Source organism: Indicator indicator, chromosome 3 (genome assembly GCF_027791375.1).
Source record: "Indicator indicator isolate 239-I01 chromosome 3, UM_Iind_1.1, whole genome shotgun sequence".
NCBI classification, from domain to species: domain Eukaryota; kingdom Metazoa; phylum Chordata; class Aves; order Piciformes; family Indicatoridae; genus Indicator; species Indicator indicator.
In genome coordinates this window covers 49076670-49103278 of record NC_072012.1, presented here as the reverse complement: position 1 = coordinate 49103278, position 26609 = coordinate 49076670, and the positions used below count along the sequence as shown (strand labels likewise).

At 44.8% G+C, this 26609-nt stretch overlaps 2 protein-coding genes across 2 annotated transcripts; one reads left to right on the top strand and one right to left on the bottom strand.

Moving 5' to 3' along the window:
• Positions 1-8099: 8099 nt before the first annotated feature.
• Positions 8100-8936, top strand: LRRC10 (leucine rich repeat containing 10). Its single transcript, XM_054399874.1, has one exon. The coding sequence runs from the start codon at positions 8100-8102 to the stop codon at positions 8934-8936; it is 837 nt and encodes a 278-aa protein (XP_054255849.1).
• A 3166-nt stretch (positions 8937-12102) lies between these two features.
• CCT2 (chaperonin containing TCP1 subunit 2) lies at positions 12103-24924 on the bottom strand. Its single transcript, XM_054399456.1, has 16 exons — positions 24893-24924; positions 23137-23211; positions 22573-22638; positions 22370-22481; positions 21398-21474; positions 20352-20464; positions 19629-19831; positions 19383-19483; positions 19172-19299; positions 17513-17616; positions 16639-16758; positions 15656-15784; positions 15457-15560; positions 14336-14435; positions 13570-13711; positions 12103-12329 (listed from the first exon to the last, which is right to left on the bottom strand). The coding sequence occupies exons 1-16, from the start codon at positions 24893-24895 to the stop codon at positions 12299-12301; spliced, it is 1608 nt and encodes a 535-aa protein (XP_054255431.1). The 5' UTR covers positions 24896-24924; the 3' UTR covers positions 12103-12298.
• Positions 24925-26609: the final 1685 nt, after the last annotated feature.

The window sequence follows — 26609 nt, the reverse complement described above, 5'->3', positions numbered from 1 at the left end:
CTCATAGCAGAGCTGCTCCTGTTGCTCCCTTTCAGAGTCTAGACCAAACAGACATTTTACTAACAGTCCTTAATGTCTTTTACCTAAATCTAATCCGTGGGGTGAGCTTGGCTCCCATTAGCATGGGAAAGAGGAGGCAGTCCAAGAACTTGTCTGGATGCTTCCAAATCAGCCACTTTTCAACCTCACCTTGGTGACAAGTGGCCCAAAAGTCTCTGAAGGAGAGAAAGACGACATCATAGTTCATAACCATGTCCCTTTTACATGGAAGCATCCCAGCAGGGCTGGGCAGATGGATAGGGCTAGCATACATCATCCCCTAATCACTCCAATGTCATTAGTCCCTCTTTATGATAGAGCTCCAATCTAAACATAAATGGGATTGCCACTCCCCTCCACCCCCCCAAAAAATACATAAAATAAAATAAATAAAATGAAGTAGAAAATAAAACAGAAAATAAAATAGAAAGTAGAAAATGAAAGAGAAAATAAAATATAAGATGAAATTAAACAAAATAAAATAGAAAGTAAAAAATAATTTCATTTTATATTTTTTCTGTTTTAAACAAAATAAAATATAAAATAAACTACAAAATGAAATAAAATATTTAAAAAATTATGAAATGAAATAAAATCAAATAAAAAATAAAATATAAAATTAAATATAAAATATGATGAAATGAAATAAAATCAAATCTAAAATCAAATCTAAAATAAAAAATATGAGGAAATGAAATGAAATCAAATCTAAAATCAAATCCAAAATTAAAAAAATGAGGAAATGAAATCAAATCAAATTAAATTTTTAAATTAATAAAATAAAATAAAATTAAATAAAATTAAATAAAATTAAATAAAATTAAATAAAGCAAACCATGAGACACTGCAACATGCAGTAATGAGCAGCCAGAGCTTTACACGTCTCAGCAAGACATTTGGAAGGGCTTCCTTGGAGTTCTTTTCCTGTGAGTTTCCTGAGGCTGGCAGTTCCCAACCCTGCCTGAGATTCAGGTTCAACTCAAGTGGCAGGAAAATGATGGTGTCAAAACGAGATTCTGATCTGACAGTAATCAACTCTCAACCCATTGGCTGCCTGGGAGGAAGCTCAACACTGAGTCTGCAATTTGCCTATGGAACTTTTTGCATCTTTCCTCTGCATGAGGAATTTATGCCCAGCATACATTAAAACTACATTTGAATAATTGGCCCTTCTAAGGTTTGGTTTGGTTTTTGGGTTTTTTTTTGCTCAAAAGTCTCTGCTAGGATGCTGGGGAAAAAAAGAAATGACATTTTTCCCCCCTTTGCAATACACTCCTTATTTAAAATAAACTGCTCATCAAATGAAGGTGAACTGAGAAGCTAAATAATCTTCCCTAAAGGAGAGCAGAGGTGTGACAGTGCCTAGCAAAGGGTGACTGTCAAGAACAAGAAGGCAGCAGAGGTCATCATCTCCTCTAGCAACAGTGTTCCAGTCAAGAAATAAAACAGCAGAAATGACAGGGGAAAGAAAAACCAGACAGGCAGCATTTGTAAGTGGAGAAGGGGTCTGAATGCCTGTCACAGACTTCACAAGATCACAGGATGGTAAAGGTTGGAAGGGACCTCTAGAGATCTTCCAGTCCAAGCCCTGTGCCAGAGCAGAATCATAGAATCCATCCACACAGGAGCACATCCAGATGGGGCTGGAAAGGCTCCGGAGAAGGAGACTCCACAACCTCTCTGGGCAGCCTGTTCCAGTGCTGTGGGACCCTCACAGTCAAGAGGTTCCTCCTCATGTTGAGGTGGAACCTCCTGTGCTGTAGCTTATATCCATTGTCCCTTGTCCTTGTAAACTTAAGCACATGTTAAGTAAATCATGATGAGGGCACTGAGTGCCCCCTCAGTAACACTGATGATACAAAACTGGAGGGTGGCTAACACCTGTCAGGCTGTGCTGCCATCCAATGAGATCTGGACAGGCTGAGAGCTGGGATCTGGGTGCAGGCAAACCTCATGGAGTTCAACAGGGACAAGTGCAGGGTCCTGCATCTGGGGAGGAATAGCAGCAGGCACCAGGACAGGTTAAGGACTCCCTGCTGGAAAGCAGCTCCATGGAGAAAGGCCTTGGAGTGCTGGTGGACAGCAAGTTCTGCATGGGACAGCAATGTGCCCTTGAGGCCAAGAGAGCCAATGGGATCCTGGGGTGCAGCAAGAAAAGTGTGGCCAGCAGGGCTGGGGAGGTTCTGCTCCCCCTCTGCTCTGCCCTGCTGAGACCACAGCTGCAATCCTGTGTCCAGTCTGAGGCTGTTTAGTGTGGAGAAGAGAAGGCTGAGAGGGGATCTGATCAATGTCTCTCAATACCTGAGGGGTGGGGGTCAAGTGGAGGGGGCCAGGCTCTTTTGGGTGGTGCACAGCAATAAGCCAAGGAGCAATGGAGACAAACTTGAACAGAGAAGGTTTCAGCTCAACATGAGGAGAAACTTCTTTACAGTGAGGGTGACAGAGACCTGGAACAGGCTGCCCAGAGAGGTTGTGGAGTCTCCTTCTCTGGAGACTTTCCAACCCCACCTGGATGCATTCCTGTGTGGACTCCCCTGGGTGCTCCTGCTCTGGCAGGGGGTTTGGACTGGATGATCTCTGGAGGTCCCTTCCAACCTCTAATGTTCTGTGATTCTGTGATTATCAGCACAGACTACAGACATTCTCTAAAATTGTTCCTTCAAGTCTCTACCTTTGCTATGTCAGCTGGTTAAGGAGGGGAATAAGAGCTCTAAAAGGAACAAATTTAGAGCTCTATTCATTAGTCCCCTGGATTTTCAAATACATGTTTTGCTGTTTCAAACCTACCTCCAAAATTGTGAGGGCTACAGAAACTCAGCAAAGGCTGAGCCTGCTGTCACCTCACAGCTGTGTGCAAAGCTTTGGATCTGAAAAGCCACCGGCATCTCTGCTGTAATATTGTGCTTCAAAAAGTAATAAAATCTAATTTTAAAACATAATAAACTGTATCTTTCGTACTGTTTTCCATTTTATTGTGATTTTTTTAAATTTAACTATTATTATTATTAGGGTGATGATTTGGATTATTATTATGATTAGGATTATTTGGATTATGATGATGATTTGGATTATGTCGTTGTTATTGTTGTTGTTATTATTATTACTACTACTTTTGAGGTCCCTTCCAGCCCTTAACATTCAGTGAGTCTGTGATTAGTATCCTGTGTCTCTGAGCAGTGCTTCCTCTCTGTTCAGGACTCAGTTGTCACAGAAGTTCTCAGCCAGCAGCCACACTTTGTGTCCTGTGGCTGTCACAGACACTGAGCTGCAGGAGCTAGGGGCTGGCAATGAGAATGGTGAGCAACATGAAGTGGCCACTTGTGAACTTCCAGAAAGCAAAGGCATTTCTCAAGGAGCCTACAAGTGCTCCCTGATGCAGAGCAGAGCAGATGTCAGGTCCCCTGCTATGGCAGTGTGGCTTTGACAAGAGCAAGACACTGTCTGTGCTGAGAGCCTTTATCCTTTGAACTCTTCCTCAAACGCCACAATCGCTTCTGGGAAGTCTGGAGGGCATGAGGATAACTTGGAAGGCATGAAGTGGCTTTCAAAACGCTGCCTTGGGACTGCTGAAGGAACTGCCTTTACTTGAGAGTCTCCACTGAGTTGCTGACTCTCAGATCACAGGATCACACAGGATGTTAGGGGTTGGAATCTCTGGAGATCATCAAGTCCAACCCCCCTGCCAGAGCAGGACCAGAGAATCCAGCACAGGGCACACAGGAACACATCCAGACAGGGCTGGAAAGGCTCCAGAGAAGGAGACTCCACAACCTCTCTGGGCAGCCTGTTCCAGTGCTCTGGGACCCTTACAGTGAGGAAGTTCTTCCTCATGTTGAGGTGGAACCTCCTGTGCTGGAGTTTATATCCATTTTACCTTGTCCTATCCCAGGGTGCAACTGAGCAGAGCCTGTCCCCTCCTCAGAAATTTATAAACATTGATTAAATCCCCTCAGTCTTCTCTTCTCCAGACTAAAAAGCCTCAGATCTCAGCCTCTCTTCATATGGCACATGCTCCAGTCCCTTCAGCATCCTTGTAGCCCTCCCTTGGACTCTCTCCAGCAGATCCCTGTCCCTCTTGAACTGGGGAGCCCAGAACTGGATGCAATATTCTAGGTGAGGTCTCAGCAGGACAGAGTAGAGGGGGAGGAGAACCTCCCTGGATCTGCTGGACACACTCCTCTGAATGCACCCCAGGACCCCATTGGCCTTCTTGGCCACCAGGGCACATTGCTGTCCCATGCAGAACTTGTTGTCCACCAGCACTACCAGGTCCTTCTCCTTGGGGCTGCTCTCCAGCAGATCACCTCCTAACCTGTCCTGCTGCAGTTTATTCTTCCTCCCCAGGTGCAGGACTCTGCACTTATCCTTGTTGAGATTCTTCACACCATCACAGATGCAGCCCTTCATTGCCTCCCCACACCCCCACCCCCCCAAGGTTATTTTCCCCAAATGCTCTGAGCTCACAGTGTGTTCCAAGCAGACATTCACTTAGCCAGCAGAGGTACAAAATGCAGCAAGAGAAGGTCACCCTGACTTTTGTTGATAAGCTGGAATAATGATTAAACTATGCCCAGGAGATCTGAGGAATAGCCTCAGCATTAAAGTTTCATTAAGCAGAAAATACAGAGAGACATATCTGAGTCTATAGACATGAGGGATGGTGCAAAGTGATTTCTATCCATGTGGGTTATTGAGAAAAATATGCATAAAGTATATTATTAATGTACTCTTAGCTAGGTTTTGATACTGCTCTTACCAGCAGGACATCTGGAGAGGTTTGTCTAAAGGCTCTGCCTTCACCACGGGTGTAAATTCAGCAGGATTTATGCCACATGGATTGGGTTTTCCACACTTGTAGCCGTAGTGGAGTGGGGGAGCCTTGCCTTCATAAGGTGACACAGCTGCTTAGAAATGGAAATAAATGAAAAAAACAAACAAACAAACAAAAAAAAACACCAACCAAACCAAAACAACCCACACCAACTTGCAGAGGGACATAGAAAGATTTTGACAGAATCACAGAAACATTCAGGTTGGAAGAGCCCTTCAGGATCACCAAGGCCAACCCAGATCCCTACTCTACAAGGCTCACCCCTAAACCACAGCCCCAAGCACCACAGCCAAACCACCTTCAAACACAGCCAGGCTTGGGCACTCCACCACCTCCCTGGGCAGCACATTCCAACCCCTGACCACTCTTGCCCTGAGAAATTTTTTTTTTGAAGTCAGATCATAGTGCAGAGGGTAACTGCTTGGGAAAGGATGCCTTGGGGAATCCAGGAATGACACATTCCCCTTGGTGGTCTTCTGGCAGGGCATGGAGCATTAAAGCACTGAAGTAGCTGCTCTGACAACCTCATTCAGTGCCAACCAGCTCCTGCTGCTGGGACTCTGTGCTCAGCTAGTGCTGCCTTCTGTCAGGAGAGAATTTTCAGTACCTCTATTCCCCAGCACGGCAGCAGATGACTGTGACCTATCTCCAGGCTTGACACTCTGCCCAGTTTCTCCATCTAAAAGCTGTTTTCTGGCACTCAGGCCACTTGCTGGTCTCTGTTCTGCTGCAATACCAGTTCCAAGAGGCCATCTCTGTTGTTCTCCTCCTCTGTGAATCATAGAATGGTCCAGGCCAGAAGGGACCTCCAAAGGTCATCCAGTCCAACCCCCTCTGCAATCAGCAGGGGCAACCCCAACTAGATCAGGTTGCCCAGAGCCCTGTTGAGCCTCCAGGGATGGGGCCTCAAACACCTCCCTGGGCAACCTGTTCCAGTGTTCCACCACCCTCATAGTGAAGAACTTCTTCCAAACATTCAGTCTCATTCTGCTCTGCTCTAGTTTGAAGCCATTGTCCCTCCTCCTGTCCCTGCAGGCCTTTGCAAACAGTCTCTCTCCAGCCTTCTTGTAGCCCCCTTCAGGTACTGGCAGGTTGCTATTAGGTCTCCTTGGAGCCTCCTCTTCTCCAGGCTGAACACCCCCAGCTCCCTCAGCCTCTCCTCATAGCAGAGCTGCTCCAACCCCCTGAGCATTTTCATGGCCCTCCTCTGGACCTGTTCCATCAGCTCCATGTCCTTCCTGTACTGAGTACACAGTACTCCAGGTGAGGTCTCACCAGAGCAGAGCAAAGTGGCAGAATCACCTCTCTGGATCTGCTGGCAGCCCAGGATGTGATTGGTCTCCCATACATTCCTGAGCATGACTGCTGCATGGCACAGCCACTCATCTTGCAGGGAAAAGCCTGGCAAGCATCCTATAGCCTACACTGTATGGCTAAGGGCTGCTTCACATCGGAAAGCAAGTGACAGTTAAGAGCTTTCTGTTGCTGGATTTGCCCAGAGATCCAGAGGCCACCTTAACTGCTTGATACTGCCGCCTTCTCCAGCTTCTGTTCGTTCTGTCATTTGTTTTGTGGCTCTCAGCAATGAAATATTTTGATTACATAGTTTTGCATGGGACAACCATGTGCCCTGGTGGCCAAGAAGGCCAATGGGAGCCTGGGCTGCATTCAGAGGAGTGTGTCCAGCAGAGCCAGGGAGGTTTTCCTCCCCCTCTACTCTGCCCTGCTGAGACCTCACCTTGAATATTGCATCCAGTTCTGGACTCCCCAGTTCAAAGTGACAGGGATCTGCTGGAGAGAGTCCAAGGGAGAGCTACCAGAATGCTGAAGGGACTGGAGCACTGCATGGGGAGGAGAGGCTGAGAGCCCTGGGGCTGTTTAATCTGGAGAGGAGAAGACTGAGAGGGGATCTGATCAATGTCTATCAATAGCTGAGGGCTGGGGGTCAAGAGGGAGGGGACAGCCTCTGCTCAGTTGCACCCTGGGATAGGACAAGGTAAAATGGATATAAACTCCAGCACAGAAGGTTCCACCTCTACATGAGGAGGAACTTCTTTACTGTAAGGGTCCCAGAGCACTGGAACAGGCTGCCCAGAGAGGTTGTGGAGTCTCCTTCTCTGGAGCCTTTCCAGCCCTGTCTGGATGTGTTCCTGTGTGACCTGTGCTGAATTCTCTGGTCCTGCTCTGGCAGGGGGTCTTGGACTCGAAGAACTCCAGAGGTCCCTTCCAGCCCCTAACATCCTGTGAGAACAGTTTACACTGTCACAACTCCATAGCCATAAACTTCAACACTGTATTTATCTCACCTATAACAAGTGAGAAACTTGATGGAATTAAATTCCTGGCAGTTTCTTGACAGGTTTTGGTAAGGACACAGGTGTTGTGGTAGCACAGACAAAAGGCAGCCAGAGAACAGCCTCAGCAGGTTGTGGAGGTGAACCTTTTAAATGGAGCTTCAAGCAGCAAAACATAATGCAATGAAACACATCATGAAAAATACAGCCAAGGGTGCCAGAGGCTACAGCAAGCACCATTAAATGAGGAACATAAATAGCAGAGCAGCTCAAGATATAAGTTTGCCAAGTCCCTGTGTTAAAGCTTTAAGATAAGTACTGGGTGGCAACTTACCCTGAAATGATTCATTTGGAACCTTGCAAAGTGAATCCCTAACCCTGCCACTCACCTGCAAAGTCAGTCAAGCCTCCAGAAGTGGCTTTAAACAACAATTAAATTGCACCCAACGTTTCCACCAAAAGTTTCATGAAAGCTAAATGCTTTGAGTCTAAAAATTGGGTCTGCTGTGGTGTTTTCTTTCCTGAGCTGATCCCCCCTCTCCTGCCAGCACCGGCTGCACAGAGAGCACAGCCTGAGCAAGAGGTGAGAGGCTCTGGGGCAGCAGGGCAACAGTTTAAGGCAAAATTGGAGAGCATTGACAGTGTGCAGGAAGAGGCAAGGGCAAAGGTTTTTCAGGGAAGGGTGAGCAGGAGTGTGGGCAAGAGAGTGAGACCTGCTCTGTGAGTTGTCCTGTCCATAATCCCCATCACCAAACACTCATTTGGTTATCAGAAACATTTCAGAGCCCTTGAGATTAGTGGCTGGTGTCTTGTAAACAGAGCCTTATATATTGGGAAGCCTGACTTACCAGCAGGCCAGTGCTCAGCAGGAGAAGAGCAAGGTGGGTCCCTGCGCCTTGCAGTCCCCACAGTCCCCAGACAAAGCAAGTCCTGGGATGGGCAACAACCTGAAAGCAATAGCTGCTTTTGTGCCTTCCAGCAAGTGCCAGAAGTACCTCCTGGAAGACCTAGAAGAGATGCCAGTGGATAAAATGGTGGATCTGAGTGGCAGCCAGCTGAGGCGGCTGCCTCTGCACGTTTGCTCTTTTAAGGAACTGGTCAAGCTGTACCTGAGCGACAACAACCTGAACCATCTGCCTCCTGAGCTAGAGCAGCTGCAGAACCTGCAGATCCTGGCGCTGGACTTCAACAACTTCAAAGCGCTGCCCCTGGTGGTGTGCACGCTGAAGCAGCTGTGCATCCTCTACCTGGGCAACAACAAGCTCTGCAGCCTGCCCCTCGAGCTGCAGCTCCTGCAGAACCTCAAGACCCTCTGGATCGAGTCCAACTGCCTGCAGTGCCTGCCGGAGGTGGTGTGCGAGCTGCGCCTGCTCAAGACCCTGCACGCCGGCTCCAACGCGCTGCGCACCCTCCCCAGCCGGCTGCGGCGCCTGCAGGAGCTGCGCAGCATCTGGCTGTCGGGCAACCTACTGGCCGAGTTCCCCACCGTGCTCCTGGACATGCCTTTGCTGGAGGTGATCGACGTGGATCGCAACTCCATCCGGTTCTTCCCCAGCCTGGCTCACCTCCCCGGCCTAAAGCTGGTGATCTACGACCACAACCCCTGCAGGAACGCACCCAAGGTGGCCAAAGGAGTGCGCAGGGTGGGGAGGTGGTCAGAGGAGACCCCTGAGCCCCGGAAGCGCTCTGGGGCAGTGGTAGAAATCACGCTCCACGAGAAGCCATCACCACCTCCGGCTGCCAAGCCCGAGCCAGAAGCTGAGACCTGCTGATGCTCAGCTGCCCGCTCTGGCAAAGGTGGCAGCACGCTCACACCACCACCCAACTTATACTTCTCTCCTGCTTGCTGGGGTCCAGGGAGTACCAGGCCACCTGGCTGGTCCTCAGGAGTCAGTGCACCAGCTTAGAGCTAGGTGACAGCAAAACTCTTGTACAGGCACCTCTTTCTTTACAGCACTTTCTGGACACTTCTTCTTTTCCTCCTCCTCCCATGTGAGCACCACTCACGAGCTGACAGGAGAGATGAAGACACAGTTCAGCTCTTTTCCATGGCTGGATTATCCACAGTACACAGGGACTTGCTGCTGTTCACCTACAGGAAGCCCACAGACTTGCTCTTCTTCCTTCCACCTTGCTGAAGTGTTTGAGCTGAGATGCAAGCCACTCTTCAAGATGACCACTCGCTCTGCTCTTACGGCTGCCACCCCCCTCCTGTTAAAATCTATGACCACTCTTTTTATGTCATTGCCAAGAGATTTTTCCTCATGGTGGTGAAGGTGATGTAGCACTGGAACAGGCTGCCCAGAGAGGTTGTGGAGTCTCCTCTGAATCACAGAATCAGCCAGGTTGTAAGAGACCTCCAAGACCACCGAGTCCAACCCATCACCCAACCCTAACTAATCAACCAGACCATGGCACTAAGTGCCTCATTCAGGCTTTGCTTAAATACCTCCAGGGATGCCAATCCCACCACCTCCCTGGGCAGCACATTCCAATGGCCAGTCTCTCTTGCTGGGAAGAACCCAGCCCAGCCCTCCCCTGGCACAACTTGAGACTGTGTCCTCTTGTTCTCTTGCTGCTTGTCTGGGAGAAGAGCCCAACCCCCACCTGGCTACAACCTCCCTTCAGGTAGTTGTAGAGAGCAATGAGGTCTCCCCTGAGCCTCCTCTTCTCCAGGCTAAACACCCCCAGCTCCCTCAGCCTCTCCTCACAGGGCTGTGCTCCAGAGCCCTCCCCAGCCTTGTTGCCCTTCTCTGGACATATTTGAGCAACTCAGACACATTCAAAACATTCTGGACACATTGAAAACCCACCTGGATGCATTTCTGTGCAACTACCCTGGGAGATCCTGCTTTGGCAGGGGGGTTGGACTTGATCTCTGGAGGTCCCTTCCAACCTCTAACGTACTGTGATGCTGTGAAATCCAGAGGCTTTGCTGCCAGCTTTCATGTACCAGACAATGCTGCCTGTAAGGGCAGCTGTAGGTGCCAGGCTTTCATGCAGTAGCAAAGAGGATAATCAAAGCCTGACTAAAATGGGCAATCCACAGGAGCTGCAAAGGTAAACTTGCATGAATAGAAACCCAGGGCTGGGAGCCAGCTGCTACAGGCTTGCATGGAATTTGAAACAGAACCTAAGTTTACTCAGCAGACTTCAGATGGGTGTTTCTCCACCTTGCAGCTCAGGCTGGGTTCAGAATCACCTTCGAAATGCACTAAGCTCTCTTTTCTCAGCAATGTTTGACTTTGATCTGATGTTTTAATTTAACACAGAAATCTGGCTCCAAATTACAGTTTAGCTTTTGATTCCACAGCACAGATCACTGAGTTTGGTACCAGACAGCTTTTATTAACCAGGCTGGGGAGCCCTCTGTGCCTCACCCATCCAGTGAAGCTGCCTCACCACCACCGGCTGCACAAGCAGCAGTTCATTTTCCAGAACAGGTTTGATTCAATGCCAGTTCCTGCCTGTTTGATGTCATTTACAGGCTTGAAAGATTATCTGGAAATACACAGACTCAGCTAGCACTTGCCGCCTTGTTAACTGAAGTCTGAATGTGGATCTGGCTGGCAGCAGGGCAGTGTGCTTACCAGTCATCAAATAAAGTATACTAGCATCTGGCTGAGCTAAACCACCCTTCTTTGGAACTAACTGCATTCCAGCTCTCTGAAGTCTTTATCTAACCTTGTTCCAACAGACTACTCCTTCCTATAAAATTACTCAGCAGGGCAACAGCTTGGAGCTTTTTTAACATCCAAGTTTCAGTGCTTTATTTCCAGTGGAATTGGCCTGATCCTGCCTGAGGTGGTGGGAAAGCTGCTTTCACTTGCTTGTCAGCAGTTGGCATTTCACACAGCACTCTCTGCACCCTACTGTCCCTTTGGAGGAGCCGAGGAGATTTTGTTTCAAGAGTCTGAAGGAATGTTCTGTAAGCAGGTCTCCTCATTTCAGAAAACTGAAAGGAGAAAAATGTTTGCACAGGTATTTTCTGTATTCCCAGTTAAGCTTCCTGTCTTGGCAGACCTCCCCTGGCATTTGCCAAGGAGCTGTGTTATGTTATACTTGCAAGAGACAGGAGGGTCATGACATCCAGCTGGCACCTCTCTGGGCTCCCACACAGGCAGTCCCTCCACTTGTCTCTGCCTACAATCATGGAGCACCCAAACAAAGACTGCTGCAGGCATCACAGACTTCCCTGCAACCCGAGCATGAAAGATTCTCCTTAAGAAATATGCTGCCCTTGCAGCACTGCTGGAATAGGAAAGTGAGTATTAAGAAAGGTTGATTAAATATGAAAGGCAGGAACAAAAGAAAGGGAAGATGATGCAGCCTGGCACACTTTCCACTGCCCTCTACTGTGTTTGCCACAGTGGCTGAGTCCAGTTTGCCCTTACAGTCAAACACAGAGTGTTTGATCCAAGATGTTATCTTTCCCACACTGTATTTTCCTCTCGACTCTGCTCGGCAGAACCCCTATCCACACAAAATTTGTGGCATAAAAGGCTGTGAAATTCCTCAAGTTGCAGTTCTGGATACTGACTAAGATTTCTCTTCACCTTTTTCTCTTTCTTTCACCACAAAAAAAAAAAAAAAAAAAAAAAGTAACATTCCAGTACCACTACAAAAGGATAACATTAAACTTCAGAGCCTCCTTCCAGGATGCCAGCTCAAAACCTATGCAGCCAGGATTGGAATAAAACACTCACACTAAACACCAGCTTGAACCAGCAAGCTACAAAGGCTTGACGTGATCCTCCCCAGTCTGCCAGGCCACCACCTGAAGCATCTGAGCACCACAGCTGTTCTAAGGAAACAGCCCTTCTTCATTCTACACAGAGACAACTACAACTTAGATGGATTTGAATTTATTTTTCTTTTTCCTGTGTATTTTAAGTGGAACCTGGAGAGGAACAGAAGAAAGAGGGTTGTACAAAACCCCTGGTTTGCTTGAAAGCGGATTTTTCCCCAAGACACACGTAAACTGTAATAAGTTAAAACCAACTGAAGACAGTTATTTGATGGAGATCTGCTCATCTCAAGCTTCTGTTCCATAATCTCACGAAAATTAGATCATTAGAAAAAAAAAATTACTAGGCGAGATCTGGTCCACACCTCCTCAGGGACTGAAGAGAATTTAACATGGGCGATGGTCTGGTACACGTTTCCTAGGAAGAAAAAGAAAAATCAGAACGTTTGGCACCATGTTGACAGCCACGAAGCTCCACACCAACCCTGACTGATGGTATTTTGAGTCCAGCTCTAGCTTTAATCTCACAGTACAAAAGGCAGTATCATCTCAAAGCTATTACACAGTCTTTGAGCATGATAAGACCCCCCTGAGATTCAGAAGACAGTGCAAACTCCCTGGTAGTGGACATGCATAGGATAAACTCTTCTCAAACACTTGAACAAATGTGGGTTTGTTGTAGCTGCAGATTCTCCTGGGCATTTCTCAGTTCTTGATGAGAGAAAAAAGCAGCAGGACCCCTTACATACTGGTCAGCCATTGTGGCAAATGGCTATATGTACTACATATGCCACAGGACTAGCTGGTGACCTAAGATCACAGAATCACAGAAACATTCAGGTTGGAAAAGCCCCTCAGGATCACCAAGGCCAACCCACAACCCTACTCTACAAGGCTCACCCCTAAACCACAGCCCCAAGCACCACAGCCAAACCACCTTCAAACACAGCCAGGCTTGGGCACTCCACCACCTCCCTGCCCAGCACATTCCAATCCCTGACCACTCTTGCCCTGAAAAAAAGTTTCCTGATGTCCAGTCTGAACCTACCCAGTGGCAGCTTGAGGCCATTCCCTCTTCTTCTATCACTAATGACCTGGGAGAAGAGACCAGCACCAACCTCTCCACAACCTCCTTTCAGGGAGTTGTAGAGAGCCAGGAGGTCTCCCCTCAGCCTCCTCTCTTTCACACTAACCATCCCCAGCTCCTTCAGTCTCTCCTCATCAGATTTCTTCTCCAGGCCCTTCCCAGCTTCCTTGCCCTCCTCTGCCCTCCTCCAGCACCTCCACATCTCTCTTGGATTGCGGTGCCCCAAACTGGTCACAACACTCCAGGTGTAGCCTCACCAGTGCTGAGCATAAAGAGACAATCACCTCCCTACTCCAGCTGGACACAGCATTTCTGATTCCAGCCAGGATGCCTTTGGCTCTCTTGGCCAATGACCTAGGCGTTGCTCAGGCATGCTCCTTTAAGCACAATGATGGCTCTCATACTACTAATGCAAAAAGCCCCATGTAAGACCGATGTAAGCATGTCAGATGTCAGTCTTCACTTCAAAGAAGAGATTTTTCAGAACAACACTTTTCTGCATAGCTACTCTTCCACAGAACAAAGTTATTCAGTCTCACTGTACCTGACCATGTAGATACTCAGACCATACCTTGGTGCTGCTTTAATAATGTCATCTACACGAAGAATCATTTCTGCTGCTTCAGCTGCACTCAGCAGAACTTGTCTCTTGACTTGAAAACTTTCTGTCACTCCCAAGACTGACATGTCTCCAATGGTACCCTCCTTCATATCTGGAGGAAGAGACACATTATGGAAGTGACTTTTTTTTTTTTGTTCTCTTTGTTGTGTTGGTTTGGAGTTTTCAACTTGTGTGTTTTTTAAGGGAAACAGTAAGAAGCTGAGAGTACAGTAACTTATCTGCTCAAAAGAGCCATACTGATAGTAAGGGGAGTATTAAATAAAGTCTTTCACTTCCAGGCTTCTGATTTAAGCCTAACATGTTGCAATTATAGAAAAAAAAAAATCAATGATCAGAACTTTATACACTGGGAAGAGGTGACAAGATCCAAGCAGGACTCTCAGCACTATTTTCCTTAGATACAACAACTTCAGAGTCCTTCACAACTTTTTTCAGGGAAGAAGAGGTGTTTGGTTGGGTTGAGTTTTTGTTTGGTTTTAAATCATTGCCATTCTTTTCAAGCTTAATATAAGCAGACTCAATGTAAGTAAGGAACAGGTGGGAACCACCCCCTGCAGAAACAAATCTTTTCTCTCTTATTACAAGGCTTGCAGAATGACAATGGAACCTAATGCCTACATCCTATGCAAAGCTAACAGAAATCAGCATATGGGACCAAGTGTAATAAGCCTAAGCACCCCCCCAAACAGGAATCCAGTAACACAAGTCCCCTTACCAAGTCCATAAGTTGTCTTTCCCTCACTGTGAGCAGCTCTGAGCTGAGCAACTAGATCTGCACTGTCATAGCCAGCATTGTCAGCTATTATTGTTGGGATCTAAGGGGATAAACACAGGTTGTTGTTAAGTAATGCAGGGACTGATCCCCAGTCAACATGAAACACACTTTGGTGTTAGTTACTATTCCAATTCAAGAAGAGGAAGTTTCAGAAATGTAGCAGATAATCCGTTACAGTGGTCAGAAGATACAGAAAAAGGGGAAAATAAACCCCAAACAAACCAACAAAAAACCAAACTAACTTTCTAAGAGTCTTATTATTAAGACAGTAGCATTTTAGCAGATTTGTCAGTTCATTTTACATGGAGAGAAAGAAATTAATTCATTTTAAGAAAAGAAGCTCACTGGTAAGCATTAACTACCAGATCATTCTGTTCACTGTTTAACCAACAGCAGTGCAAATTGCATGTGCTGACTGAACAGGTAATGCCAAGTCTTACCATGCTCCTTCTTTTGATTTTCTCAGGAGAGACATTTTCCTATGGTCTTTATTTCCTAAGAAAGGTTTTCACCAATTTGAATTACAGAAAGGCAGTTTTTCCCTCAAATCAACAGTCTGTTAGCACAGACTATATAGTCTATAAACATATCCTGTGATACTCTGATTTCCTACCAAGATGGAATCTCCAGTGCAAGTCTAGAAACTTCTAATAGTACTAGAGCACGAATGCTATCAAATAGCACTAAAGTAACAATTGAATAGAAGGACTGTTCTTTTCTACATCGACTTGTCAAATTAAAAAGCCAATTTTACCATGAGCTATTTCTGCTGCACTTTTAACCTCACAGGTAAGAGAAGCAAGAACCAATGAAAAGAGGACTAGCATGTGAACAGATTCTTTAACATGCACAATCACTAAAATATATCAATACTTTTTTTCTAGGACAGAAAACAGTAACATTTTCCCCTCTGTTCAACTGAGATATGTTGCTAAATTTCACTTTTTTTACTTTTAAAAGACCAAAACTTTGAAAAAGAGAAGCAATTACCTGATGTCAGAAGTCAGTAAACTTAGTGAAACTATATCTATTAATCCAGCAATCCGATGAAACAAACTTACCATTCGTAAAGCCTTAGCAAAGGACTCCATTGCAACAGACTCCTTGCCAGGTGTTCGGATGGCAAGTTCTGCAACAGCATTAGCCATCAGCATCTCTGAACAACCTACTCATTGAAGACAAACAGATGTTTTAGATCCAACTTGAACAATGATACAAACAAGTTTACCATGTACAAAGTGCAAAGAATCAAATATTCACCTCCACCATACACAGTTCTAGTGTCCTTCACTGTCTGGGCAAGAACACAGAGAGCATCATGCAAAGACCTCTCTGCTTCATCTAGAATCTGCTGTGTGGCTCCACGCAGAACTATAGTGCAAGCCTCACCTAAAAAGTGTAAATGCAAAAAGATTAAAAAGGAGGCAAAGAACCAGAGATATAAAAAGATGCCATACAAAACATTCCTAATGGTTTTGCTATCACCACAGTCAAGCTCAGATCTTGGTGGCAGAAAGAATGATGACGTCTCCCAGGCGGAATGACACGTTGTACACTATGCTGTTGCTTAATCAGCTGTTCCACAGCATCTCATTTAAGAGAATTAGTGTTACCTCAAACAGCCCCTCAGGGAAGTTACAGCATAAATGTGTAAAAATACCTGAGGGCTGGGTGTCAGGAAGGAAGGGACAGGGACAGCCTCTGCTCACTTGTGCCCTGGGATAGGACAAGGAGCAATGGATGGAAACTACAGCACAGGAGGTTCCACCTCAACATGAGGAAAAACTTCACTGTAACAGGGCACTGGAACAGGCTGCCCAGAGAGGTTGTGGAGTCTCCTTCTTGGAGACTTTCAAGACCCATCTGGATGTGTTCCTGAGTGACCTGTGCCACAGCCTATGGTCCTGCTCTAGCAAGGGGGTTGGACTTGAAGATCTCCAGAGATCCCTTCCAACCCTTAACATCCTGTGATTGACTAGAATGAGTTCTCAAGCATGACACGTTGCTCCTTTTCTTGTCAACTTAATCTCCCAAAGCAGAAATTTCAGTTCCTACCCTCACAAATGCACAATCTGCATTCAACATATGCAACTTAACCAAACACATCTTTGTAGGACTTTTACTGAAGAGTAAGGCTTTAATTAAACATGGTTACAAATTTCCTGTGCCACCCTGGTAACTGAACAGCATCAGCAGAGCTTAATGCCAATGATAAAACATGCCATTGGTGATCAAACACTTACCCATTGCCACTCCAGAGAAATGAATGAGTTTATCTTCTCCAATCATGACTTCTTCAATAAGCTTGCAGCTTCCCAGTTTTACTAGCTCAGGGTGATCAAAGGTTGATGCAATTTCACCACCTAGAAATGTTAAGAGTATGCAGAAGTCAAAGATTTATCATTTTATTCTTTCAATTGCTAAGTTCCATCTTTTCCCTAGAATGTAAGTTTATCAAGCAGGGTCGTGACAGAAAAATATTTTACAGTATGAAAGAAAATTAATGGCACTAACTGGGTAAATGACATTCCACAGTTAGATACATGATTTTTCATTCACATGTGCTAAAGAAAAAAAGTGTGTTAAATCATTATGCAGGGAGGATTCAGAATCAGACATTTTACAGACAAAGTATAACATACTTAAGATAGAAACTGGCATACTTGCTTCTGAAAAACGACTGACAGTTACATAGCAGTTGATAAAGCAACAAATTCAGAGTTTCTTATGGCCAATTGCATAGGGTCCTCCATATCTGTTTCTATTTCACTGTGAAGTAAAGGTTAATTGGAGAACTTTTCACACTTACAGATCTGCTTAATAGTAAAAAGTACAAACTAGGTGATCAAGCATTATCATTTACTGTAGATGAAATAGTGCAAGTTTAGACTGGACATTAGGAAAAAAACTTTTCACACAAAGAGTTGTCAGGCAATGGAATGTGCTGCCCAGGGAGGTGGTTGAGTCACCATCCCTGAATCTGTTTAAAGGTGGTTTGGATGCTTGGGGCTATGGTTTGTAGAGTAGGGTTCTGGGTTGGACTTGGTGATCCTGAGGGTCCTTTCCAACCTGAACATTTCTGTGATTCAGTTTCATACGGTAAGTTACTCTGTGTACCTGTAACAAGAGCCAGACGTTCCACACCCGCGAAGTCTGCGTGTTCAATAGCCATGACACCAGCAGCTCCAAAGAGTTGTTCAGGGTAGTTGTAAATCAGCTGTCTACAATTACAAAAACACAGGCACATCAGAGGCAAATGCAGGGACAGGAAAGCATGCAAAGCTAAGGAAAAAATTAAAAATCCAAGCTGTTTGAAATACCCTTCCCCTAAAGACAGGCTGAGTGCAGAGAACCACATGCTTTAAATTCTAAGTCCTTTCATCCTAAGTGCCTGCTGGGCACTTAACTGTCTATTCTAGCGGAGTGCACTAGTACCACATGTGAAGCAAGGTCCTTCTAACTCCTTCACCAACATAAAACCCAACCAGTAAACAACTCTCTTGGAATAATAAATGGCCAGCCTTGCAACATACACAAATGAGCAGACCACAGAGCATGTGCTGCCTTAGCAGTAGGTTCCCACTCTCTCTGCAACAAAGTAGTCATCTAAAGCTAAATGGTCAATGACCGCTCAGAATTCTGTGGCATGCCAAATTATTTTTCCTTTCCAAATTAGAGACTGAACATTATAGAGATTGAGCAGGAGCTGCAAGATGCCATCTCTTGCAAAAAAGATGTTTCTAATCCATCTTCAAAAGAGACAACTGGTGCTGCTGGAAATGTGCAGAGGAGATTCTTCCTACTCTGTATCTGTATAGCCTTGACCCCATCAAGCATCTCCTCTGTGAGAGTTGACTGGTAAGGTCTTACAGCATCAAACGTGAAGTGGATCTACAGCCTGCCTACAAGCAGAAGTCAGTTTTATCAGGGAGTTAAATCTGGAAGTCAAGAGTCAATGTAACTGGAATACACTGGTGTGGCTACAGTGACTGACTGGTATCTGAGATTCCTTAGGATAGCAACCCTGGAGTTAAGGATTTTTTTTTTTGCATACTTCAAAGGATTCTTCTATCAATTTGCCAGCAGGAGTCTTGACTCTGGAAGGAGCCTGGGCACAACAGGACTGTGTATTTATACCAAGTTCACTAAGAGAGTGCTAATTCTGCTGATACATGAACGAAACAGATATGAAACATGACACAAATGGCAGGACTGTGAGATTCATCAATCTGTCAGTGGTTCTTACAGATGTTTAACACAGACTTTGAAGGAGAGTTGTAAGATGGCATTTCACCCTAAAAGAAACAATCTTTGCTACTGTGGAAAACCATGTTACTCTTACAACTCCTATTCTTCGGTGTAGTACTAAATAATCAGCTTCCCAGGAAGCAGGAAAAAAAGATAGCTGTTTGTCTCGAACAAATGCAATGAGCAGCACAGACTTTCAACACCAAAGGGGGATATGGATATGGACATGGACTACACTGCTGGTATTCATCAATGTTAGTATGAAAGCACAGTGACATTGCTTCAACTGGACTGAAACAAATTCCTGGTTAAGTAACATCACTTCTCAAAGGTGGGGGGCGAGGGAGGGGAGAAATGGTGCACTAGAAAAAGCACAGAAAAAAACCCTGGCCAATAAATTAAACACTAGGTATGATCACCTAATTTTAGAGATACAAGAATAAACAATGTTCTTCACACTCACAGTATTTTTATTTTGCTACTAACTACATTATAAAACCTCTACCTCTTTTCCCAGAAAATACATACCTGTTAATAAAGCAGTTTATTCCATGCTTAAGGATACGGTCTACCTTCTCCTTCATTTTTTCTTTTTCTGCCTGTTCTATTTCTGCTACCTTTGCTGTAGAGTCCACTCTAACACGAGAGCCAAAAATCTAAATCAAAAACAAAGAGAGCACTCTAAACAGGAATTCCATTTATGAAACCATTACTTCACAACAGCAGTTCTGCCACATACCTTAATCTTGTCTGTATCCATACCAGTGTTTGCAATAAGAATCTTTGCATTTTCAATTCTTTTTGGCTGATTTACACCAATCTTCTTGTCAAGTAAAAACCCTGTAGTAACAGCAAGATATTTCAAGACTTCACATTAAAAAAAACGTAACATTATTACAACTCCCCCTCATATTTATTAATAATACAGAAGTTTCTAACAGCTTCATTTCTAAAGCACACTTACAGCCAACATACAAAGACTTACCTTCATCTAAGTAGGAATCAGCCAAACTTCCACCAAGTTTCTTAATGACATGAATAGCCTCCAAATTACCAGAACCTTTCAACCTAAGAACAGCTTCTACAGCTAGTTTGACAAAGTGGTCCTTATGATGAGTAAGTAATTTTGATGAAAGAGTCGTTCCTGCAATGTTCATCAAGTCTTCACGGAACTTGACTTCATCATTACTAAAAATAAAATCCATACAGTTAAAGTGGACAACCTAAAAGCCTTCACTGAGTCCCAACCTTCTTCTAGCCTGTATCTATGTGTACCATGTTCCATTCTGAGGAATGCTGTACAGAACCCCTTCAGTGTCCCAGAATATAACCTTCTATTTGAAATGGAGAACCTTTGCAATTCAGCTTTAGTAAGCCTGTGCTCTCCAACTATCAGGTAAAAAAGCCACATTTAAAATCAGAATATGAAATCTGAAATAACAGCTCAGATATTTGATCTAGGGAGCAAATTATTGCTTAGTTGTTCCTGCATGCTGTAAGTTATTTTAAATAATTTCATAAGGCTTCTGGAGTTTATCTAAAGAAAACACAATCTTTTCTCTCTTAACTGTTAAAACTCCTAAATTCAGCCTTTACTTTAGTTAAAAAAGAACAAGTGAGTGAAGAATTTTCTAGTGGTCTACAGTTCTCACTGATATTTTAACCTTGGCTGGTTTATAAAGAATTACATCAAATGTACATTACTAACCCATGATCCACAGCTGCTTTCAGAAGTGCCTCTCTTGAAGCTTTTGTGGCTGCTCTCCAGCCTGCAATGATGGTCTGAGGATGAATCTTCCTTGCAATTAATAATTCTGCCTCCTATTTAAATGAAATTAATAATCAGCCTTTATCCTCCAAGGTACTCCAAGAACACTTCCAAGTAATCAGAAAAATCTGAATGTCAGTAAAAGCCAGAAAGCTGTAACAAGGAAATTAAAAATCACACTACTGGCAGGCTTCTCTTCCAATCTAGGCAAATATGATCTGCCCATGGAATATCATCAAGAAATATTTATTATAAAACATAAACCTAACTCAAATAGGAACAGCAACCAAACATATACTTCAAATAGCAATCTTCCACTTCATGTTTGAGACCAGTTTTCTGTTTGCTTATAGATGCAACTTAAAAGCATAGCTGTAAAAAAAACAACCCTCCAAACTTCCTTTTTGCAGGGAACTTGGCAAGATCACAAATAATTTCTCAACTGCTCTTAATCTGAGATGGTAAGATTTACTGGCACAGTGCTGCCAACAAGAGTTCCTCACTTCTTAAGCGAGTCTAGCAGTACAAACTCTGTATGCAGAGTTTGAAGGAACAGCATGAATTCAGGGCTCATGCACAGAACAAAATTTGACAGGTTTTTTTTTTTCTCATTAATGTTATAGAAAGGGATTTCAGAGGACTGAATCTCACAATTAAGCAATGCTCCATGCTACTGTGTGCAACATCTAGGAAATGACTTGTGACAGTGATACTTCTCTGTTTCATTTGCATAATGAAGTAAGATAAAACAATGTTTTTAAATGTACCAAATTAGAATTCTTGTGAATTTATAAATAAAAAGGAATATAGTATAAAAATTTACAAAACATTAATGACACAATGCCTAAGGAGTTGTTCCTACCAATTTCAATCGCAATAGAGCATTTTGAAGCTCTCTTCATAAACATCTAGTAACACACCTCCTACTGATATCACAGGAGTACATTGCCAAACAGAAACACGTCTTAAAAACTGTAATACATTACCCTCAGTAATTCAGCTGCCAACACTGTGACAGATGTAGTTCCATCACCTACTTCATCATCCTGAACCTTCGACATATCTAAAGGAAAAAGTTTCTGCATTAATGTTTGATTTGAAATGCCACACTTAGCTGTACCAGTTTTACATACAAACACTCTCATCTCAGATTAGTTTCAAGAACAAAAGAGAGTCTTACTCCTCAATAGTTTAAAGAAGTCACTCTAAGTTACGCAAAATCCTGCCACACTAATCAAACTCAGCATCCTTCAAAATCCTGCTCTTCCATTTTTAACCTAGAGATTGGTTCTAGTTTGGTGATGGTCAAGTGCTACTTCTTTCTCTCTCCATTCCTAAAGACAGTCAACAAAAGGCAGCAGGGCCAGAGAGCAGCCTAAGGTACAGATATAGGATCAGAGAATGTAACCAAGTATGCCACATGAACTGTTGTTAAGCAAGGACCCAGCAACACAAAATTATCAAGAAACTTGACAATGAATTGTCAGGGGTCTGCTTGTCACTAAACTTGCATGATCTGCACATTAAGACAGCTGATCACAAAGCTAAAGCTCTGTCCAAAGTAGAACGTTAATGAAGTGACAGAAGAGATTTAAATCAGGGAGAAGTAGAGAGAACCTGTGTTCCCCAGTAAAATTCTGGTTTCAATTTTCCTGGGGACACAAAAAGACAGGTGTCTTTTGTCTCTTTTTACTCCTGGGACAAACTGAGGTTTAGGGAAAGCAAGGAGACACCAGAGCAGTTTTGCAAGGGCAGCATATGCCTCAATTCTGCTTTTCTGGAGCTCAACAACTCTTGCAATACCTTGGCCTCCTTACCTGAGGAACTCGGCTCCCTCTCCCTTCAATCTTTCACATTATTTGAAGAACATTTTTCTACGAACAAATAAAAACTACACAGAGTACAGTCACAAATAAAGAAATGCCAAGTACTCGAATGACAAACTGCTAAAAACTTACCAACCAAGACCTTGGCAGCTGGGTTGTCAACTCCAATAGCTTTCAGGATGGTGGCACCATCGTTGGTAACTGTTACTGTGCTATCTCTCCCAGTACTTAAAAGAATCTTGTCCTACAAGATAAAGAAAATGGCTTGAAAACATGCTTTGACTATTAAAACTAAATTAACAGGTATGACCAGAGAGAACCTGCAGCTGTCTTACCATGCCTTTAGGACCCAGAGTGCTCTTGACCAGGTCACCAATGGCAATGGCCCCAACAAAGGACGACTGAAATGAAAGCAAATACGCCTTAGAAAAGCATTCATTTCTACTTTAATACAAGAAGTAGATGTTAGCCCATAACTTCCCAGGGTACATGTTAACACCACTCCTTTCAGCAGAGTGTGGGTCCAAGTTTAACTGCTGCATTTTGAGAACCAGATCAATTGTGGGTCCAAGTTTCTTAACTGCTGCATTTTGACAACCAGATCAAATACATTTAATTCTCACAGAAAACATAAAATCCTTTTTCACAGCTGAAAGAAATGCCTCCCAGTGAATATCAACTTTCTGAACTAAGGTACATAGTTTTTTTGAACACTTTTGAGGAGTTTCTCTAATTGCTGGGACAAACAACACTCCTCCTACCTTTTGTTCATAGACATGCATCAAGAAAAAACAATAAAACAGATGAAGTTCCACATTATCATAAAATACATTTAAAATAGAAAAGACAAAGCTTAATTACCTCAAGCTATTATGGGCTTCTTAGAGAATTACACTTACCAGACGAGCTGTTTCTGCCTTTTCTTCATCTGCACCTGCCTTGAAAATGTTCACAGGAGCAAGGGAAAGGGATGCCTAAAACAGAGTTAACATAAGCAGATTCCTTTCACTTTAATGAAAGAATGAATTTTAAAAAACAGATCCCTGAGACACTAACAACCTGAACTATGTTTTATTAAAATTATTTATTTCTACATCCCATTTGGTTTGGCTCAAAGTTATAAATTCATCTTGATTCTTTCTTTAAAAATCTATCTGGCAAGCTCTTCATCATGTGAACAGATTACAAGACAGACTCCAATTTTCCCCTAAAGACAGCATATTCCCTGATATTATCTGTAAGTCTGAAAGGCTGTTACCACTACATTACTGTATGGCAACATTTATGTAGCTGTTCTGCGTGGCTAACCATCAGATCCAGACAGCCCCAAGACACATACAACCATGAGAACCTAAGCTTGCTGGAAATTTAGTATTTTGACATTAACGTTGAACATTAAATTTTTCATTTTTTTTGCATTTCCATGCAAATTGATTATATCATTAATAAACACATACTGTTAAAGCCTAACACTCACAGAAAACTCAAGGACTTGCTAGGACAACAGTAACTGGCCAGTGGAATGGGCTGCCCAGGGAGATAGTGGAGTCACCATCCCTGGAGATGTTCAAAAAAAGACTGGATGTGGCACATGGAGCCATGGTTTAGTTGTCAGGAGGTGTTAGGTATTAGGTAATAGACGGACTTGATGAACTCTGAGGTCTTTTCCAGCCTGGTTGATTCTGTGATACGGCTTCAAGTTGTACCAGAGGTAAGTTTAGAATGGATATTTGGTGAAATTTCTTCACCAATAGGGTTGTGAAGCATCGGAACAGACTGCCCTGAAAAGTGGTTGAGTCATCATCCCTGGAGTTATTTAAAAGATGTGGTGCTTTGGGACAGAGTTTAACGCTGCACTTGGCAGCACTAGGATAACGGCTGGAACTCGCCTAAGCGATTCTGTGATTTCACGACTTAAATGAATTAGAATCAAATCTCAGAACAACAAACGCATCAACCCTCTTAAGAAAGTTCCATGACTTCTTACTTCGCTACATAACCAGCGCACAACTTTTCTGCCGGTTTTGTACCCATTCCATCACGACTCGGGCAAGAAAAAAACAAAGGGCGCAGCAGAGGCCACAAAACACGAGAGCAGCTCTCGGTAGTTCACCAAGAGCCGCCTCTCGTGCTCCGTGACTCGGCGCTGCCGCTCCAGGACTTCTTGGGAGTCACGGGGAAAAGCGCCTTCCCGCCCGTCTCCATTATGTCAGCCATGATGAAGGCCCCGGGACACGGGCGTGCCGAAACACTTTCTCCTGCGGGAGGAGGCGAGGCGGAGAAGCCCTCCCCCCGCGGGCCCAGGACCCGCGCTGCCCCCGCCGGCTACAGGAGCGGCGGCTCCCACACAGCGCTGCCCGCCCTGCCGCGTCCCACCGGGCCCACCCGGCGCGCGCTCTAGAACCTTCCAGGTCCAACACGCCGCCGCCGCTTCCCGCTCCCGGCGCGCGGGACAGGGAGCGAGGCCGCCCCACCCGCGAGCGCTACAACCGCCGCCGGACAAAGCGCGAAGGAGGAGCGCGAGCACCAGGCCCTAGCACGCGGGACTACGGAAAGCGCGGCCGCCGCCCCGCCCCGCTACACCCTCTCTCCCCCGCGCCGAACCACCACAGAACGCCGCAGCCGCCGCCAACATCACTCTCCTCCACCGCTCACCATGATGATGATGATGCTGCCGCTACCGGGGCCCCACGAACCGCCTCACGCCACCAGACAACCAGCACACTAACCCGCAGCCCCCGCGAGCTCCAGCGGAAGTGTTGTCAGAGGAAGCGCCGCTTCCGGCGGCGCGGGGCACTCTGGGAGCCGCAGTCCGCCTGCCAGGGGATGGAAGTGTTCCACGCCGGAGCACGAGGGACGCGCTAGCGCTGCAGCGCATCGGTCCGGCTTCCTTACCACCGGTACGCGGCAGGCACAGCTTTGGTGCAGGAGCATGCCTTTTATGTTAACGAGTTACGCGACTTGGAAACCTGCTGCCTGTCCCGCCGTACTGTGTAATGCCGGCCTGTCGTACGGTAGCGCTTGGCTTCGGTTGGCCCTGTCAGTGCGCCGCAGCGCACCAGCCTTTCTCCGAAGAGCTGCCATCCAGGCACTCACTTGCCACTGAACTCCCGTACTTCTGCTTCAGCAAAGCAGCTTGCAGTTACCCCGGTTTAATTTCATCGTATTCCTGGAGGTCAGTTCTCAAAGTAGTCAAAACCATTTTGAGCTACAGCTCCTCGTATCCGCTGTCCCAGTTACCTGCTGTTGTATCATTCACATTGCAGGTCAAAAGTAGTGAGCAGAAGATAGCACAGCACAATCCCCTTCAGTGCACTCTTCATTTCACATCAAAAAAATTGGTTTGTAGATGTGCAAGGCCATACACAAGCCTTCTTCTGCCCCTGCTTTTCCTCTGTGAAAAGTTTGTATGACTTGCTTCTCGAGCGTTAATGCCAGGTGTTTTAGATTCAAACTGGCCAAGACAGGTATCTACCTCCATGGAGATGGCAAAAAGAGTATGACTAAAACTCCAACCAAACCTTCACATCTGCCTCTGATTTTACATATGTTAGTACCAAGTTTGTATTTTTCGTGAGTCCCTTGGGCTTTTTGCTTTCTTCAGAGTTAGGTCTATATTTCCCCATAATTTTGTTCTGAAAACTAGAATACAAACTGAATTTTAACATCTTTAGTTTTTCATGTAGGAGAGTATCTGAAGCTTTGGCTAGACCTAGTAACTAAAACAATGTGAAATTTTATCTCAAAATTAGAACATTCATAAAGATTGAGAATCATAGAATGGTCCGGGTTGGAAGGGACCTCCAAAGGTCACCTAGCTCAATCCCCTCTGCATTCAGCAGGGACATCCTCCACTAGATCAGGTTGCCCAGAGCCCTGTTGAGCCTCAGCTGGAGCATCTCCAGGGCTGGAGCCTTAATCACCTCCTTGGGCAACCTGTTCCAGTATTCCACTTACCTTCATGGTAAAGAACATGTTATATTCATGCTAGGGATTGAGCCAAGCTTGATACTCCTTTGACAAACAGAACTTTGCATTAGTTTATAAATTTCAATGAGAAAGATAAAATAAAGCCAAGAATAAGAAAGCTCTGGGGAGACCTTGGAGCAGCTTTCCAGTACCTCAAGCAGCATTGAGCTAATGATTCATTTCAATTCACATTTGTTACTGCTGTGCTGTGAGCTGGGGCAAAAAATATTTCAAAATGCCTTGAACAATTAAGCAAGTTACAGCCTTTGAAAGACCAAATGCACACAGAAAGACAGTACAGAGAATTTTAAAGTTTGGTTTAAGGGGCTTTGGACTAACTGCTAAGGTAACGATTTACAACATGTGAAAATAGGGAGAGCCCAGCAACAGTGCTCTGAGCTCC